The sequence below is a fragment of the Populus trichocarpa genome, chromosome 19 (genome assembly GCF_000002775.5).
Source record: "Populus trichocarpa isolate Nisqually-1 chromosome 19, P.trichocarpa_v4.1, whole genome shotgun sequence".
Taxonomy (NCBI): Eukaryota; Viridiplantae; Streptophyta; class Magnoliopsida; order Malpighiales; family Salicaceae; genus Populus; species Populus trichocarpa.
This window is the reverse complement of record NC_037303.2, coordinates 5,489,224-5,507,024: the sequence shown is the minus strand read 5'-3', so window position 1 is coordinate 5,507,024 and position 17,801 is coordinate 5,489,224. Positions and strand designations below refer to the sequence as shown.

Below are 17,801 nucleotides of genomic sequence, written 5' to 3'. Positions count from 1 at the left end.
TCAAAATGTATTTTTTTTACACTTATAATACATCATTCATATTTGACACGTTTTTCATTTCGATACTTCCTTTTCTAATTATATCATTTTATAAAAATTTAAAATTAATTCCTTCTTAAATAAGACTAAATCACTTCAAAACAAAGTTTAAGGAACAAATTATAAAAAAAAAAAAAACAAAATTTTATACAGCGACAAAAACGCAATGAAAATCCCACGGGTTTTAGAATATAGTATAATAATAAATAAATAAAAATGACGATAAGAATGTCAACCAAATTTATAGGTTTCTTTTTAGAATTTTATATTATTATTATTATTACTATTAATTCATTGGCTAAGCATTTTCTCTTAAGAAAACAAGAAGAAACGCCGCCGTTTTTGTTTCCTCCTAATGTTGTATTAACTATTAAGACGCTAACTGGAAGGAGCGACGGAAGCAGAAAGAGTGATGTTGGTATATAAAATATATCGCAGCAAAGCAAGCCATCCCTGAAATTGGAAAATCAACAAACCCTAATCTCGCTAATAGCAGGTAACTGAATCCCACTCTCCTTCATAACTCTTTTTCTTAAGCAAAACTGAGCTACCGGGGATTAGGAAGGGAGGGAGATCTTCAGTATGTCGGTTACAGCAGGTGTTAGTGATACAGCGTTAGCAGTTAGGGATAAGCTTAGGGGTAAAATTGGACAGACCAAGGTTAAAAGGTATTGGCCTGGTAAAGCACCGGAGTGGGCAGATGATGCGGAAGAAGATGGAGATATTAGGATGGCTAGGGTGGCTTCCTTGGAGAAAGCTTTCCCCAGCAGGGACGATTCGGATGTTGTTTCCAGGAAAGATGATCCGAGGCTGCGTCGTCTGGCGGAGACTAGGATTGATAATCGCGATGAAATGAGGGCGGATCATAGGAGGATTCGGCAGGCTGAAATTATTTCAACGGAGGAGGAAGAGACCCGGAAGCAAGAATGGGCGGATATGGAGGAAGACGACGAGGATGCGTTGGAGGAAAGAAGGAGAAGGATTAAGGAGAAGTTGCGGCAGAGGGAGCGAGAGGAGGCTGCGCTTCTTCCTGTAGAGGAGGAGGAGGAGGAGGATGAAGTGGAGGAAGAGGAAGAGGAGTCGGAGTATGAGACAGATTCTGAGGAGGAAATGACAGGGATGGCTATGGTGAAGCCTGTTTTTGTGCCCAAGTCGGAGAGGGATACTATTGCTGAGCGTGAGCGGCTTGAGGCTGAAGAACGAGCACTCGAGGATAAGGTGAGGAAGAAATTGGAGGAGAGGAAGGTGGAGACCAAGCAAATATTGGTTGAGGAGATAAAGAAAGAGGAAATGATTCAGAAGAATCTGGAGATGGAGGCAAATATTGCTGATGTGGATACCGATGATGAAATGAATGAGGCAGAGGAGTACGAGGCTTGGAAGGTCAGAGAGATTGCAAGGATTAAGAGGGATAGGGAGGACCGTGAGGCAATGGTGAAGGAAAGGGAAGAGATTGAGAGGGTGCGGAACATGACTGAGGAAGAGAGGAGAGAGTGGGAGAGGAAGAATCCGAAACCTGCTGCACCACCAAAGCAGAAGTGGAGGTTTATGCAGAAATATTACCACAAGGGTGCTTTCTTCCAGGATGAGCCCGATGACCGAGCAGCAACTGTTGGATCAGATGGCATTTTCAAACGTGATTTCTCAGCTCCGACTGGAGAAGATAACATGGATAAAACCATATTGCCCAAAGTTATGCAAGTCAAACACTTTGGTCGTAGTGGAAGAACAAAATGGACCCATCTTGTCAATGAGGATACCACTGATTGGAACAATCCGTAAGTCCATTCAAATCTTTCTTCTTATTTTGTAAAATTGACTTTATATCATATCTGCTGTTACATGAGCACTCGATGGTCTCATTCATTCCCCTTTAGTTTTAGGTTTGAAGGTAGATACTATATGCTCGTAAAGTCTGATTTTGTTTGAGTTTTAGTCTCAAACTCGCAAGTGTTTTGCATTACATTCTTGTTGATGAAGAAATTGAAATCCAAAATTTGAAGATGATGCTTTATACTAAATTGTAGAAGATGATCGCAATCTAATTCAAAAGCATCGCCAAGTATAAGTGAACCATTTAGGCTATTAAGGTGGCTTATAGTATGAACAATCTATTCTCTACCGTTTTTTTATTTTTTGGCAAAGAGGCATTGACTCAAAGCTGAGGCCTTGGGAATTGGTGTCGCAAGGTTCAAATGCTCCCCCTGAAATATAATAATAATAATTCCTCTTTTCCATGTGTTTTCATGCACGTCTCTGGTGGGATAATATATTTACTCCTTTTAAGGGAAATTAGAGTCTCTCTCTTTTGATAGCAAGGGTAGTTACTATCACATTCTTCAGTTTTATGACCCTTGTCTTAAATTATAAATAGGTAAGGGATTTGGAAATGACAATTATCTCACTGTTTTTTTTGGGGGGCGACTTTTAAGTTTGTATTGATGGGCCATTTTGAATTAAATTACTCGCGACGGTTGTGAACAGCATGTCCTGGACATTTTTGTGCTTTTATATTGTTTTGCTCATCACTACTTTATTGAATTGGCCGCCAAATGGATCCTAAAACAATCGTTGTTGTAGTGACAATACCAATCAATTGTCAGGATGGTTCAACTTTTTTTTGCATCAAAAGGTTATTGAACTAACAAAGAAACAATTCGGAGATGCTGTTATGTATGTCTCTGAAACAAATGCTTGCTGTGTTTTTATTTTGCAGGTGGACATACAATGATCCTTTGCGGGCAAAGTACAATGCAAAAATGGCTGGAATGAATGCTACTATAGCTAAACCCAAAGGAAGCAAAAAGTTGAAGGATTGGGAATCCCGGTAACCTATATTTGTAATTGTTATCAAGGTCAGAGAAGAAACCCTTTTATTGAACCTTCTTTAACTAGAGATGCAAATTCTACATTGTAATTGTTGAATATACAGGTATCGATTGTATTGGTAAATGGGTTCTCGCTTTTATCTGCCCTAGTAGAGGCGTATGGCTCTCTTTAATTATGGTGCTGATTGCAGGTGGCGATCTTCCATCATTTTCTCAATTGGCTTTGTTATTCATCATTGAAGCCGATCCACAAATAGCTTGTATGTACCTTCCACATGCTACTTTGTTCAGAAAGCAGCTCTTGTTTGAAACCTATCTCTGTTTTCTCCTATGATTCTCTGCTTTTATTCGGTTAATTGATAGGTAGTGGTGGTAAATGGGTTGGGTTAAAATGAGTATGGGTAATGTTTTACCCATTACCCATTTGCAGGTAATAAACAATAATTTAAATTGGCATGGATTTTTTTTGCATAAACTTTTAATCTTATATTATTTTTGTTTGTTTGTGAAGAGAACACTACAAGTTCTTTTTTTTTTTTTCTGGATAAATCAAGAAGATAACATAATGGATAGTGCGTTTTATATTATTTATTGATTTGAGTGATGAATTTTGGGAAGGGCCTCGACAATTTTTTGAATGAAAAAAATATTTGAGTTAAGAAAAATTTTCATGACTATATGGACTAGTTTTACAATTAAAAAAACCCTAAAAGCCAAGGTAATTTTCATGTGGACTCCCTCACATTGCATTGTTCGATTATTTTTTTAATTTGATCTTTATAAATTAGGTTAAATAGATTTTCGAGCTCATAATTAGTTTTTAATAGCCTCTTATAGTTCTCTAGATGTTAAAAAGATATTCCTGCGTTAAATTAATTTTTTATTTGATTAGATAGGATTTAGTTTTGTTTATTAAAAAAATTGAAATTTTAAGAGCCAAATTTCACAATAAAACAAACATGCAATCATTTTTTAAAATTATTATGCTTTCAAGGCCTGTTCTAAAAAAACATCTTTTTTACAAAGTCTTATTTTTTGGTCTTTTAGTGAGAGTATCATTGTGAAATATTGGAAGGGAGAGAGATGGTTAGCGAGATTTTGTTAACAAAAGAAACAATTTTGTGTCAAAGTGTTTCTCCAGGAGTGCTATCAAGATGTTTTTGAATTATTATATTACTTAAAAAATAGGTAAAATTTGAGATTTTCTTGGGTTTAATTGTGTTTTCTTAACTGATTTTGGGTTTTTTTAGTGGAAAAATTAGTTTATTGAGATTATAAGAGTGTGTTTGAGGTGTTTTCATATAAAATGGGTCAATTGGTTTTTAGATCAAAAAACTACATTTTGATTTTTCAGCCACCTCTCTAGTGATTTTCTATCTCTCGAGTCTATTTATAATGTCTTCGTTTTAATATTAAAAAATTGTTGTCTAGAACTTTTTTTTAAAATCAAATTAGATTTTTTGATATGTTTTAAAGTTAACTTGCTCATTCATAGCATGTTGTCTAAGAAATAAATATATTTAAAAAAAAATTCAAAACAAAAATTAATACATTAATGAGACAGAGGCTTTAGTTAGAAATATATCCTTTTTTTTATCTTTCTTTTTAATCATCCTAAATTTTTTTTTGGATATCTTGCTATTGTTTTTTTATTTTTATTAAACAAATAACTTAAAACAGAATATTAGATTGTTTTTAAATTAAAGATATTAATAAGAATAATAAGACTTGTACTTGTAAATTAGTTTGTTTCAATAAAATTTTAATTATTATTCTTATAAAAAAAATTATAGCATCACAGATTGAATATCTTAATTTATTTTTGTTTTTAGTTTTATAATTTAGTATTTAATTAGGATTAATAATTATTTATTAACATATTGATACATCGATCCTCAATTTATTTTAATTAATATAAACTTTAAATTTTATATTTATAATTAATATTTTTCTTGTTATCAAACAATGCTTATACATATTTTTTTTTCGATGTAAAAAGATATTTTACCCTTAACGCGCGGGTGAATTAATTAGTATGAAACCTATAATATTCTTGGCATGCCGGTCCTATTATTAAGGAATTTCTTGTTGCACACATGGACCTATCAAATTAATGTCTTTATTCAATAAATAATTTTTATTTTCAATCATCAACGACATTCTTCAAGCATAACAAAATCCAAAAAAAAAAAAAAAAAACAGAAATATTATGCGTAGAGAGGCTTTTTCTAAAGAAAAGAGAGTCCTTCAAATTAAATAAAGGAAATACTTTCTGCTTATAGAGATCTTTAATACTATTAAATCTTAATCCTATTTATATATATAAAAAATAAAGATTTCAAGGATTCTTATTTGTTTTTATTAACCAACAAATATATATATATATATATATATATATATATATATATATATATATATATATATAGATACTTGTTTATTGCAACCCACGTTGCTTAGTAAAATTCGATTGATATTTTTTAAGATGCAATTATTTTTTTAATTATTGAGATAATGATTTCTTGGACCGACTTAAGTTAATCTAATTTAACTCGTCAAATTCACTGGTTTATAAACTTTGATGAGTTTAATAACTTTATTATTTTTTTAATTATATGACAATAAAAATCGGATTAATTGATACCACTAGTACCATTCCAGGTACTAGTAAAAAAAAATTCTTGTTCATTAGATAAACTGGCGCCACTAGTATTATTTAAAATACTAGTAAAAAATCACCATTTTTTCATTGATCAAATCATTGTTGATATATTCATGTATACATACATTTGTGAAGAACAATTTAAAGAAGACTACAATGGCTATATCATTAAGAATATTATACTTAGGCTGTGTTTGTTTCTCGGAAAGTGGTTTTTTGAAAACCACTTTCCAAACTTTCCTGTGTTTGTTTGCTATTAGAAAAGTTGGTCAACGGAAAATACTTTCCAGTCAAAGGAAAATTTAGCTTGGTTTCCAGGAAAGTGTTTTTCTTTTATTTTTTGGCGGAAAACACTTTCTGGAAGTTATGAAAAATTTAGAAATGTTATATTATTTGCTGATTATATCAAATTTGGTCCTCAAACTTTTGATTGCTATATATATTTTGTTTTGAATATTTGTTTTTCAATTTCATCCCTTAGAATTTAATTTTTATATTAACTTTGGTCCTCATTTTTATAATTGTTATTTGCTTTTTCCTTATCATTTTTTAATTGAAATTTTTTATCTATCAAATTTGGTCCTTATTCTTTTTATTGTTACTTATTTTATTTGAAATAATTTATGAACTGTTAATTATTATTGTTTTAATTTCTTCATCTTTCAATTTTTTTTATTTTTTAGATTTGATCTCTATTATTTTGATTATTATTTATTTTATTTGAGATAATTTATGAAATTATATTTTTTTCAATTTCAATTTCATTCTCATTCAACTTTTTAATTTGTAAAATTTGTTCCTTATTATTTTAATAAACTTGAGAAAAATAAAACATTAATAAGTTATTTTCCTGCTCATTTTCCATGACATAACCAAACACTGGAAAGTGTTTTCTAACTTATTTTTCATTACACTACCAAATATTGGAAAATAATTCACTTTTCTAGAATTTACTTTGTAAAAAAAAACTACTTTCCAGCAAACAAACGAGGCCAATAACGGATAGTCGTGCAAAGCACCTTCCAGTTTCTAGCTCAGGTAATGGTCCTTTGTTGTTAGATGAATCCCGCGGCCTCTTTCATACTAATAGGCATCCATTCATCAACATCTATTTTAAAAATAAAAATAAAAAATACTCTTTTGAATACAAGTTTCAATAAAGTAAGGTTTCTATCCTTTTTAAAAAAAATTTATTCACTTAACATACTATACACATTCTATTCGTAGCAAATATTAATTTATTTAAGCAAAATTCTCCAAGGTTCCCACTTTTGATCAACCATTAATTTAGCAATGTCTATATTTGCTTTTATTACATTTTTATATCTATACTACATTTATGATTTCATCAATCCATCATTTATTCTATGTTTTCATAAATTAATTATATATCTATGCTTATTTATCTCGTCATGTCTTACAAACTTAAAAAATTCAAGGTTCATTAGAAACTCAACCACAATTAGGTCAACTAATTAAATCTATTTCACTTCATCTTTAACACGCTTAATACTTATTTGAATACCCATTAATGAACAAATATTTGTTTTGTCTCCCATTAATCCTCAATTTCTCCTATTATGATCCATGCCCTAGGCCCCTTTCTTTCTTCTTCTTTTTCTTTTTCCTCTACACTTTGTACCTTATATGAATGTAATTCAACACAATTATCACATTGATTAGGTCAACTACTTTAAATTTTCCTATTCTTGTAACCAGTAGTTAGCCTTAAATAGGATCATGAGTTTCTCTTTTAAGTTTTTTATAAAATTAGCTTCTTACTCATTCATTTCATAGCTATCCTAACACAATTCAACCCAAACTCACAATTTGACAATTTAATTCATTCCCTAATTATAAGCTTAGGTCGAAATCTCGCACCAAAAAAAAGACACTATTTTCTGTAATTTTTTCACAATTCTCATATTACCCATTAGTTTTTCATATCTAAGAACATTATTCTAAAAACAAAACATTATTACAAGCATTCTAACTCATAAAACTCAATATTCTATATTCTACACACTACTAAATAAGCTTTAATTTGTACTAAAACAAAAAAAAAAATATTGGTGAAAGTGATTCTTACTTTCTAAACACAAGATATCAAAGAAAAATTGCAAAAGAAATCAAGCTTTCTTCGTTTTCTCTTCTTTCTCCCTTTAACTCCTAAAATTCTCACTTATAAACTCTAAAACTCAAGGAAAGTCTTAGGTTTCTAGTTTAGATCTTCTAAACTCCTTTTTGGTCTCTTTCTCTCTCTTATAATTTGATGAAAAAATCCCTAGCTCTTTCTTCCTTGTTGAATTGCGGTCATGGCTTAAGAGAGAGCCATTTATATAGTCTCAATTTAAGTTATTTACAACATTGCCTTATGTTTAGCTCATGTGTTTTATTGTTCATTGAATTGGATACTCCACCTTAATCCACTTTTAAAACTTTGTATGTTGAAGTTTATTTAATCAAAAATTTCTTTTCGATTATTTATTTTCCTTCCGTTCTAAATTTCAAATTAACTCATTTCATCATCAAATTTTATTTCCAATATTTATTTTAAATCACTCAAACCTTGTACCAAGGATTGAGACGAGGAATGAAGTCTATTAATGACTCCATTGATGACTTTTATTAGCTAATGGCCATGAATTATCTATCAAAAATAAAGGAGCAATCAATGTTTACTGCACAAGACGGATTTCATTCTTGAATCAGAATATGTACATGCAAGTCCCCAAACCACCACCCTATATATAAACTACACAAGACGGATTTGAGCCATCAATGGTGTCATGAGAATACAAACAACACTTGGGGGAGGGTAAAATGTAATATTACAACAAAGAGATTCTGTTGTAAGGAACGCATGGGATTGAATCCTGGATACTATAAACTGGAAACGAATCCTATGCCAAACTTTCTCCAGAGCTCCGATAAATTTCATCAGCATGAGTTGCAGGTACATAGACAGCATCCCGTAGTGAGCTGTGTTTCCGTCCATAGAATACATAAACAAGCACTCCAACAATAAGCCATACAGAAACACGGGTCCAAGTGGCAGCACTGAAAGGTCAGAGAGAAAAGGGGAGGGAGGGAGCATTTTGTGAGAAGAGAAATGGAGATCCATAGAATGAACAAAATCATAAAACAGCAAAGTTGGATGCAGCTTGATTTTTATTTACTCACCCAAGATTAATCAGCAGGTAGATGTTGACGAGTATGCAGACAATGGGAAGTAGTGGAACAAATGGACAAATGAAACCTGAAAAGATATTTAATTTGCTTTTAGTTTCACTAAAACCTTTAATCAAAGGAGTTCTTAACACTGTAACACCAACATAACCAGCTATATTGTACATATGATTGTGTATGTGCAAGTTGGTGTGTGTTTATGGTATAAATGAATGCCTGGTAATAAGAGCACACACTGATTCAAGTAATTAATAGTACTATTAAATGCAGTATACGATAGGACTTCAAAAAGATGAATAAGCACATATAGCACACTCTCTCACGTGTGCTGTTCTGGGCCAATGTAAAACCTAAACAGAGTTCTATCCAGAAACTATCTCAGGATTCACAGGCACTAGTAGCTTAACTGCTGGATTTACTAAAATGTCCACATATTATGAGCAAGTATGATGGTTAGAATGTTGAAAATGCTCTTCCCTCCCAGGTTTAAGTGAGTAATTAACCTACATGAGAACTCATTTTACTTGAGATCAAAACACAAAAATCAATCTCCAACTCTGCTAGGACATTCCAAGACAATTGAGCATTTTTTTTTCTGTAACAAATAGGGCCGGTGCTTACATGCATATAGCACATTCAACACAAGCACTTGACATTCCGACATTTCCATCAAACACATATGCAGGTATTAACTAGACTGACCTTACAAAAATAAGAAACTGCACAGGGTATAAGAAGAAATAGCCACATACCTCCTGAATGCCCAAAGCTGTGCCTTGCATCATCTTGTTCTATGCAGGTCAGCACAATCAGACCAGAAAGGAGAAGTGCACCACCAACTCCACACGTTGTAAAACGAAGAGGACTGATGGAAGAAGAGTCCAAACAAATACATTAACATTGAAAGAAAAGCAGAAAATGGTTCCCATCTTGTCTAAAAGCATTATAGGATGTATGTGTGTAACTGTAAATTACTGTTATGAACAATATTGACCCACCTAGGAAGACTCAAGTCTGAAGCTGCATAGGTAAGGAGAACCGCCCCAATGCATGTGGCTGCTATGGTCCAGCCAGCAATTTCTCGCCTTTTCCCTTCATTCAGGACAACTGAAACAATTTGTAGAAAGGAGAATTAGAGTGAGAAACCATCTGATGAAAAAGTAACACATTAAATTTTGCTAATGTGCTACGCTAGGTTAGAGTACTAAGAGTCGGGTCTAACATCTTTAAATTAAAGTTTGGGGCAGGACAGAAAGGACTGTGGATGTATGAATTCCATCTGTTAATATTTCAAAGCACTGTAATATAAGCAATATATCTTTTACATATGCCAATCAGGAATTCTGTAACACATGCCTCGTAATTGGGCCGTGATTGGAAATGAGAGGTTTTTAGATTATTTACAGTTCTAACAAGTAATATTCATATGCATGCCAAGAAAAGTAAAGAGTGATAGCTGCAAAGAACTTACAATTGCTTTGAGCTTCTTGTTTTACAAGTAAAGGATATTCAATTGTTTTTGCTTTGCCTAGTAAAGGCAATTTGCTATCCTTAGAGGTACCCGCATGAATAGCAGCCTTTTCCTCATAGACATCTTGACTACTGTACCGTAATGACACAGAATCGATAGTCTCCTGAAGTGAAGATGGAAAAGGCACCTCATCTGGTGGTACGTATCTCAGTATCAATACAGAAATTGCTACCATAGTGAAAGCAAGAAGTGTGCCCACACTGACCTGCACAAAATGGCATTATCAAGAATATTCTGACATTTATATAAATAAAATTTGTATGTTTGAAAAGTGCTGAGGTTTCCCACAGTCATTGTTCTTGTAAAAAGGAGTGCAAGCCTTTTTCACAGAGGAGGATCTTTTAGAATAATAATTTCTAGGAAATTCTAAAATAAATTTTAATAAATGCTAATTAAATATAAATTTTCATTTCTATTGAATCAGAATAGATTGCAACTCTTGTATTTTAGTTTTCGTTCAAGAACCACTTTAGTTGATCTGTCCCATGCTCAGCAATAATGTTCCAGACTGAAGTGGTGCTGACAGCGGTGAATGCATAGTCTAGGTACTAATAATTTGAATGTAAAAGATGTGGTCAGACTATAACTGCAAGAAATATATATCCATCTTGAAATTATCACCAAAGATGGTTCATTGTCTCTTTCTTTGGGTTTTGCCTTTTTCATAATAACGGATTTCAAGGGGAAATCACTGTATCTTAGTGTAAGTGGGAAATATGTATATATCGACATACACACACATACATAATATAAGGAGCAGCATTGCCAGAGAATGAAGCGCTCAATTATTTTCTTTTTAAGATATTGATTTGAATTGTTGAATGAGCTGGATCATAGAAACTGGTAACAATCTTAAAACAAAGGGGCAGGTCAGGGATAGGAAAAAAAATAAAATAATATATATATATATATAACATTCCCAGAAAGCCACCTATTTTATTTGATAACTGAAGTAAAAAAATAGCTGTGGTCAACCCTCATTAACAGTTGAAGATAAGAGAAAAAATTCTCCTATTTCCTTGATCAGGAACTAATGGGTAAATATGACTCCCAACAGACAGGAAACAGGAAAGGGAGAGGCTACCCAGCCATTTCCCATCCCATTGTCTTTCTTGCTTAGATTTGAGGTAAATGGGTCCAAGCAAAATGCAAGCAAGCCTCGTCACTCTACAACAACAATACTATATTGCACATTTATTTGAAGATTCAAAGTTCACATACCATCCCAGCTAACTGTGAAACATCCATAAAAAATGACAATACTGCAGCACCAAAGCCAGTCACCAACGTGCTCTTAACAGGAACTTGGGTGCTTCTATTTACATCTGAAAAGAATGATGGCAGCAATCCATCTCTGGCCATTGCCATCAAAATTCGAGGCTGGGGAAGACAAAAGCTGTGTTAATTGATAACTTGGAGATAAAGAAAAGGTAAATACAATACACCAACAACAAAAAATCATCACAGAAGAACAGAATAGTACAGTTAACATTTGGTAAATCTAGTAAAGTAAGAGGCGAGAAACAGATTAAGCATTTTTCCCACTAAGACAGGCGTGCACAATAATCACCAATTAGAGAATAAATATAAACACACAGTTATCAACACCACTAATAACACATTCTTGCTTTAACCATCTATATAGTAGTTGTCCCCAGGGTTCATATTCAAGAACCCCTTTATGAGCCTATTGAGACAACCTTTTCATCTTGAGAATGGTGTCGATGAGATTGACACCAATGACTTGTTGCAGATTAGAAAGCATCATAAGGCCTTACTCCTAATAATTGTGTTATGTGTCCTCGTAATAGAGAATCTCTAAGTCAATCTCTTTCTGCATTGTCCTTCAGCTCAATATATGCAGCAAAGATTGTTTGCATTTGTTAGTGTTGGGCAATTCTGAGGATGGTGGAACAAGAGTTGCTGATTTCTTTTGGGGGTGTCTTGGGTCGGAGAAAGAATGTAAGAACTATAGAGATGTGTTTTCTAGTGCAGTTTTTTGGTGCATTTGGAAGGAGGGCGAGGCAGAATTATCAATCATCACTTCACATCATGAAAGTTAACGTTGAATTGGATACTCTTCCTGGCTTCTTTGTGGTGTCACATAGCAAGTGCTTTTAGGGACATTTCCTGAACTGATATTCAGGGGAATTGGAGTGCTTTATTATTTTGATCTAGATTCCTGTGCCTATTTCACTTTCCGATAGGATTACTCTCAATGTCATAGTGTACAATTCCCTCTTTCTAATTAGAACTTCCTCATTTTATTAAAAAAAAGAGAGAATTATGGCAGAGGAAAAATACAGTGTAGAGCCTACCGATAAAGTACTGGAATGTCAGAAAATACAGTGATACAGATATGTAACAAACATATATTGATTCATATAAGTACACAATGTAAGTTTTGAAGATCAACCATATTAATGAAATAAAGGAAATCAAAATACACTGCTTGAACTAAAAGTCAGTGTATGCGGGCAGTCATGAGGTGCATGGCCAGTGAAGAACAATCAAGAATAACATTCATCATATGACAGATAGCATCCAGGAGCAGCAAGTCAGAAAAATATGGTATACAAGCACCTTGAAGATTCTGTTAAATTACCTGAGGAAGCATTGACCCCATCAATGTTGAGCAGAGAGCCATAACTGCCCCAGCAGTTATCAAGTACCTGAACACACAAGCAGCACAAAGACTTGTAAACCAAGAAGGTTCAATTACTTCCATATAATTTTGGAGAAAAAATTGATGTACCATGCATTTGACCAAAACAACAAACTTACGCTGCCCATTGCATCCCGTGTACAGAAAAAGCTGATGAGATAGGGGTATCGGGATCCATTGCATAATAAGGTACCAGACCAACAATGACAACAGAGACCAGCATGTACAAAGAACAACAAATAGACAGCGAGAGCCCAATGCCTAGAGGTAAATCTCGTTGTGGATTTTTCACCTGTCAGAAAATATGAAACACAAAATAAGACTCCACAAGTCACCATGTACCCATGAACATGAAGACTACACATGAAATAACTACAGTAGAAGAGAAGCAGGAAGGAATAACAAAAACACCGGGAAGGTGCATACCTCCTCAGCAGTGCTGGCAACTGAATCAAAACCAATGTACGCAAAAAATACAGTTGCAGACCCTGCAAGCATCCCATCCACCCCAAAGGGAAAGTACCTGTGAGTTCAGAAATATCATATTAATTATAAAATTTCTGCACAAAATGTTTCAAAAATGATTTTACAACATGGGATGCCTATTACCCAGTAGGAAGTTCATATCCAGCCCATCCAGTCTTGAAGCCGAGATAAGTACCAGCTATTATGATGAAAAGCATGGCACACACATTTATGGAGGTTACTATGGCTTGTGCTAAAGTACTCTGCACAATGATGTTACTCGAGGAGATTAATATAATAGCATGGAAAGAAAGGAGAACTTTAGGAATAATTGCTAGTCAAAAGGGGAAAATGAACATGATAAAGAATTATGGTATGTACCTCCTTTATTCCCACACACAACAGCCCAGTGACAACCAATACCAGAACAGCAGCACATGGGTCAACCACAACATCAAGCCCAGGTATGTGCTGACGAGCTAGAAATGTTGGTAGATTGTCCTGACCTCCAAAGAACAGTGCCTACAACCATAAAACAAGACAAGTAAGAAAAAAAACAATAATTCAAAAATAGACAGAAGGGGAAGCACACAGACTATCACCATTTGGAGAACATACAATGCCTGGATAGATAAGAGGGGAATAAATAAAATAAGACTCTCATCAAGGAAAAAAAGCCAAGTATTGACCAACAACTTGCTTGTCAACTAATCACAATAGAGTATCAGCAATTCCTTTTCTACTTTTTCTTTATATTTTTCGTTGAAACCAAGGATCTAACCTAAAGAACACCACTTAGGCTGATAACTAGGGGCATCGTAGAAATTTATTTTGTAGTGGTGAAAATGGAAGATCACTAATATGTTAGAACTTCCTGCAAAGGAAACAAGGACGTCCTAAATGACTCTTCACGTCTTAATGTAAATGGCAACTATCAAAGTGCTCAAATTAAATTGAAGCTAGACTCCAATGAAAGGTATTGTCAAATAGCTTGACCATCTGAAAAGAATTACTTGCATGCTCATTCATACATCATAAAAGAAATGAAAGACTCGACAATTTTACTAATTTTCTGTTCTTCCAAAATTCCAATTCAACAACAAGATGCAATTAGCCACTAGGCATCAAGACAGCAATGCTTGAAAATTGGAAAATGTGTACCATTTTCATCTATAAAGAGAACAATGTAAAATAATTATACTCAGAACAATAAGATTGAAATAATTAAACCCGAAGAATTAAAAGTGCCACATCTAAGTAAATTGAAGCTTGGGTAGCAGAAAGTCACTGAACTAGATTTGGGGATATGCCACGAGCAACTGCTGAACCACCGATTGTGTATTCCAATATTAGAGCCCAGCCAATCAACCAAGCAACACTGCAAATTGAAAATGCAGGAATCAATAAGCAAAGGGCATTGCTGGTTCTGTCAAAAACTATATTCAGTCCAAAAATGGAACCCAAATACAAACAAAGAACTATCCAAACACAATGCCTGAGGTATGCTATTATATAAATCAATAATCATATCAAAAACAGCAAGAAATGTGCCAAAAGTAGGTGCATCATGGAACCAAATTATGACCAACCAAATCCCCCAACAACATGTTGCTAGAACCAAAGTATCAGATTCCAGTTGCTCTCAGGTCCATATGGTGTCTGCTAGAGTCATGAGGTACCTTTGCTTTGCTTTTCTTTGAGTTCTTCTTAGCATGTCTGCTGTTTTTGCAGAACCAGTCGCCCGGTTCTAAGTTGTCAACAAACCGGATGACCAGCTTCCTAGCTGCTGTCCAGACAGTCTTTTATTCGGATATATTTGAGTTTTCTTTAGCTTTTTTTTTTCCTGCTGCCTAAGGTCAGATGGATTTGGGTAACGGGACGATATACATCTTAAGGTATGCCCCTAGTATTTTTGTATAGTTTTTCCCTTTAATACAATTACACATATAAAAAAAAAAAGATAAATGAAAAAGCAAGCACAGCATCAACTTACTTATCCCCTTTGAATAAAGAAATAGCAGGATGTAAACCATGAACCAAATAGAAGAGGGACTACCACAGAAGTAAATAAGTTTTCAAACAAGAAACAACAAATACTTACCCTTCTCCAACACATATATAGGAATAATGATACGCACTGCCGGCAGATGGACAACGACTTGCAAGTTCTGCGTAGCAAAAGGCTGAAAGAGCAGCAGCAATTCCAGCAACCAAAAAGGATAGAAATAGAGCTGGTCCAGAATGCTCTCTAGCAACTGTTCCAACAAGAATATAAACTCCAGCTCCAATGGTTGAGCCAACGCCTGATCAGAGTTCAACAGTCAGCAATTCAAAGATAGAAGGCAAGCTATAGCACAAGAACCAACATTAAAAAACTAGAAAGCTAACACGAAAAACTGAAAGTTACAAAAAGGATAAAAAAAAAAAACTTTTCAAAGTAGCATTAAGACGGTGCTTAGCAGGATCAGGTTTTGGCTTATGTTTTAATAAAACTTAATTTCAATAAAAAAAAAAGTTAAACAAAGGAAATATTATTTGGATAAGACAACAAGGAAATGATACATCCAAAGAAAAACAGGAAAGAAAGCTTAAAATTTCTGGCCAAAACCTGAAAACCAATTAACACGATCAGCATCAACTCATCCATCCGGTAAATTAGCAAACAAAAAAGAAAGAAGAAGCACAAGACAATCAAAACCATGATCCAAAAAACAAAACCCAGATAAAATTCTTTGGTCAAAGAGAAGAATTAAGAGAAAAAGAACAAACCAATAGCAATAAGGTGAAGAATAGACAATTCCTTGGCTAATCGATGATGACCATGTCCTTTAGAATGAACAGAATCAACCTGTTTTCTCCTTATCAAACTCCTAAAACAACCACCACCCCCTACTCCACAACCACCTTTATGTGAATCAACAAGAAAACCCATCAAATTTCTCTACTTATTTTTATTCCCTTGCAAAGACAACAACTTTCGCTGTCCTCCTATCAATAAGTAATTTACCAGCTGCAACTGGGTATGTTTCTTACTTACAAATAAAAAGAAAAAAAAACCTCAGAGTTTAACTCTATCATGTACAAAAACTAAAATCTAAGCAATACAAGCCCTGCCCGCATTCCCTCCGTGTAATATAATCAAGTTTTATGGATTGGATCTGCTCTGGATATGGGAGGCGATCTGTTCTGGATATGGGAGGCGGGCAGATCCCAAAGACAGACCCCAAAGTGTTCGTTCTTTTGATAAGGAAATAAGAGAAGCCTTCATATGTGTTTCTGTCCTTTAATAATAAATGATGATACTATCATTCTTTCGGTGGTTGTTTTAAAAAAGAAAACATAAACTCCTTTACCCGAGATCTTCACCTCTCTTATGATAATTTTTTTTTATTATTAATATAGTTGTTCAAGCCAGCTCACGTGTATCTTGACAAATCTAACAAATTTTAAAATTAACGATCATGTAAGTCTTCAATAACCCTAAGATTTATGAGACTTGAACTGGTAATCTCTAAAATCAAATTTAAAACATGACTAGTAAACTACACCTCTCGGGATCTTCTCAGGGTTGACAAGTATATTCTTTAATCAACCTAGAAACAACATAATATATAATACAAGTGAAATTCAATTTTTTTTGTTTTAATTTAATTAAATAAAGATTAACTATAACTCTTTAAGTTTTAGCTTTCATTTTTAGATGTTTCTTTAATATATTTATTTTGAAAAAAATATTAAATTAATATTATTTAGTATTTTTCAATAATTTTAATGAGTTGATGTAAAAAATAAAAAAATATAGAAAAAAATTATTTTAAAATATTTTCAATTAAAAAAATTTTAAAAATAATCTACACTACAATATTAAACATATAACTAGTAAAAAAACAAATTACAGTGATCCACTAGCTTTCAAAAATATATGCTAAGTGTTGAAATCCAAATCATTTCAATTATGAAATTCTCGAGAATTTAGCACCTAACGAGCTGAGTTATTTGTATCTTTGAATCAACATCAAGACTAATTACGCGCCTAATAATTGCATCATGAACTTCAATTGTTTGCTATTTCATTCTTAGTTTTTTTTTTTTTTTTTTTTTGTACTAAACACATCAAATTAGTATATGCATTACCAACACTTGATTACTAACAAGTCAAAAAAAAAAAAAAAAAACTTTAAATGATTTTGTGTCTTTCCATTACCGTTTAATGAGCTTTGAAAATTTCTTGAGGTTAGGCTTGACTAGTAGTTCACGTTGTGGTTGGTATTCTCTTGCAAAACATGTTCTATGTATATTTTACATCTAAGTTAGTAAAGTGTAGAAGAAATAAAATGTATGTAATAAAGAGAAAGAAATGCAGAAGAGTGTTCCTTCCAGGTAGTTGTGTGTGAGGATTTATTGTGTCTTATCCTGGTGATCCTT

General features: G+C 33.4%; 2 protein-coding genes across 5 annotated transcripts; one reads left to right on the top strand and one right to left on the bottom strand.

Moving 5' to 3' along the window:
• Positions 1 to 425: 425 nt before the first annotated feature.
• LOC7459186 (uncharacterized) lies at positions 426 to 3,382 on the top strand. Of its 4 annotated transcripts, none has more exons than XR_002979372.2 (3): positions 426 to 1,817; positions 2,756 to 2,971; positions 3,059 to 3,382. XR_002979372.2 is itself a non-coding variant. In XM_024591597.2 (3 exons), exons 1-2 carry the CDS (start codon positions 622 to 624, stop codon positions 2,868 to 2,870), a joined length of 1,311 nt encoding a protein of 436 aa, XP_024447365.1. In that variant the 5' UTR covers positions 426 to 621; the 3' UTR covers positions 2,871 to 2,894; positions 3,059 to 3,382. The 4 variants fall into 4 exon arrangements, 3 of the variants coding, with proteins under 3 accessions (XP_024447365.1, XP_052305517.1, XP_002325861.1); XM_024591597.2 differs by having other exon boundaries at positions 2,756 to 2,894; XM_052449557.1 differs by having other exon boundaries at positions 2,756 to 2,894; positions 2,972 to 3,382.
• Positions 3,383 to 8,203: 4,821 nt separating this feature from the next.
• LOC7459185 (cationic amino acid transporter 2, vacuolar) lies at positions 8,204 to 16,703 on the bottom strand. The gene is made up of 14 exons (XM_002325402.4): positions 16,146 to 16,703; positions 15,478 to 15,679; positions 14,670 to 14,754; positions 13,758 to 13,898; positions 13,521 to 13,639; positions 13,338 to 13,434; positions 13,031 to 13,203; positions 12,852 to 12,918; positions 11,468 to 11,626; positions 10,187 to 10,451; positions 9,714 to 9,822; positions 9,468 to 9,580; positions 8,710 to 8,785; positions 8,204 to 8,586 (listed from the first exon to the last, which is right to left on the bottom strand). The coding sequence occupies exons 1-14, from the start codon at positions 16,306 to 16,308 to the stop codon at positions 8,430 to 8,432; spliced, it is 1,926 nt and encodes a 641-aa protein (XP_002325438.1). The 5' UTR covers positions 16,309 to 16,703; the 3' UTR covers positions 8,204 to 8,429.
• Positions 16,704 to 17,801: the final 1,098 nt, after the last annotated feature.

Excerpts from the sequence above, each read along its gene's own strand:
- LOC7459186 (XM_024591597.2), top strand. The coding sequence starts at position 622 with ATGTCGGTTACAGCAGGTGTTAGTGATACAGCGTTAGCAGTTAGGGAT. Across the intron at positions 1,818-2,755 it reads ACCACTGATTGGAACAATCC|GTGGACATACAATGATCCTT; the intron begins GTAAGTCCATTC and ends TTTATTTTGCAG.
- LOC7459185 (XM_002325402.4), bottom strand. The coding sequence starts at position 16,308 with ATGGGTTTTCTTGTTGATTCACATAAAGGTGGTTGTGGAGTAGGGGGT. Across the intron at positions 8,786-9,467 it reads CAGCTTTGGGCATTCAGGAG|GTTTCATTTGTCCATTTGTT; the intron begins GTATGTGGCTAT and ends ATATCTTTTCAG. Across the intron at positions 8,587-8,709 it reads TACCTGCTGATTAATCTTGG|TGCTGCCACTTGGACCCGTG; the intron begins GTGAGTAAATAA and ends CTGACCTTTCAG.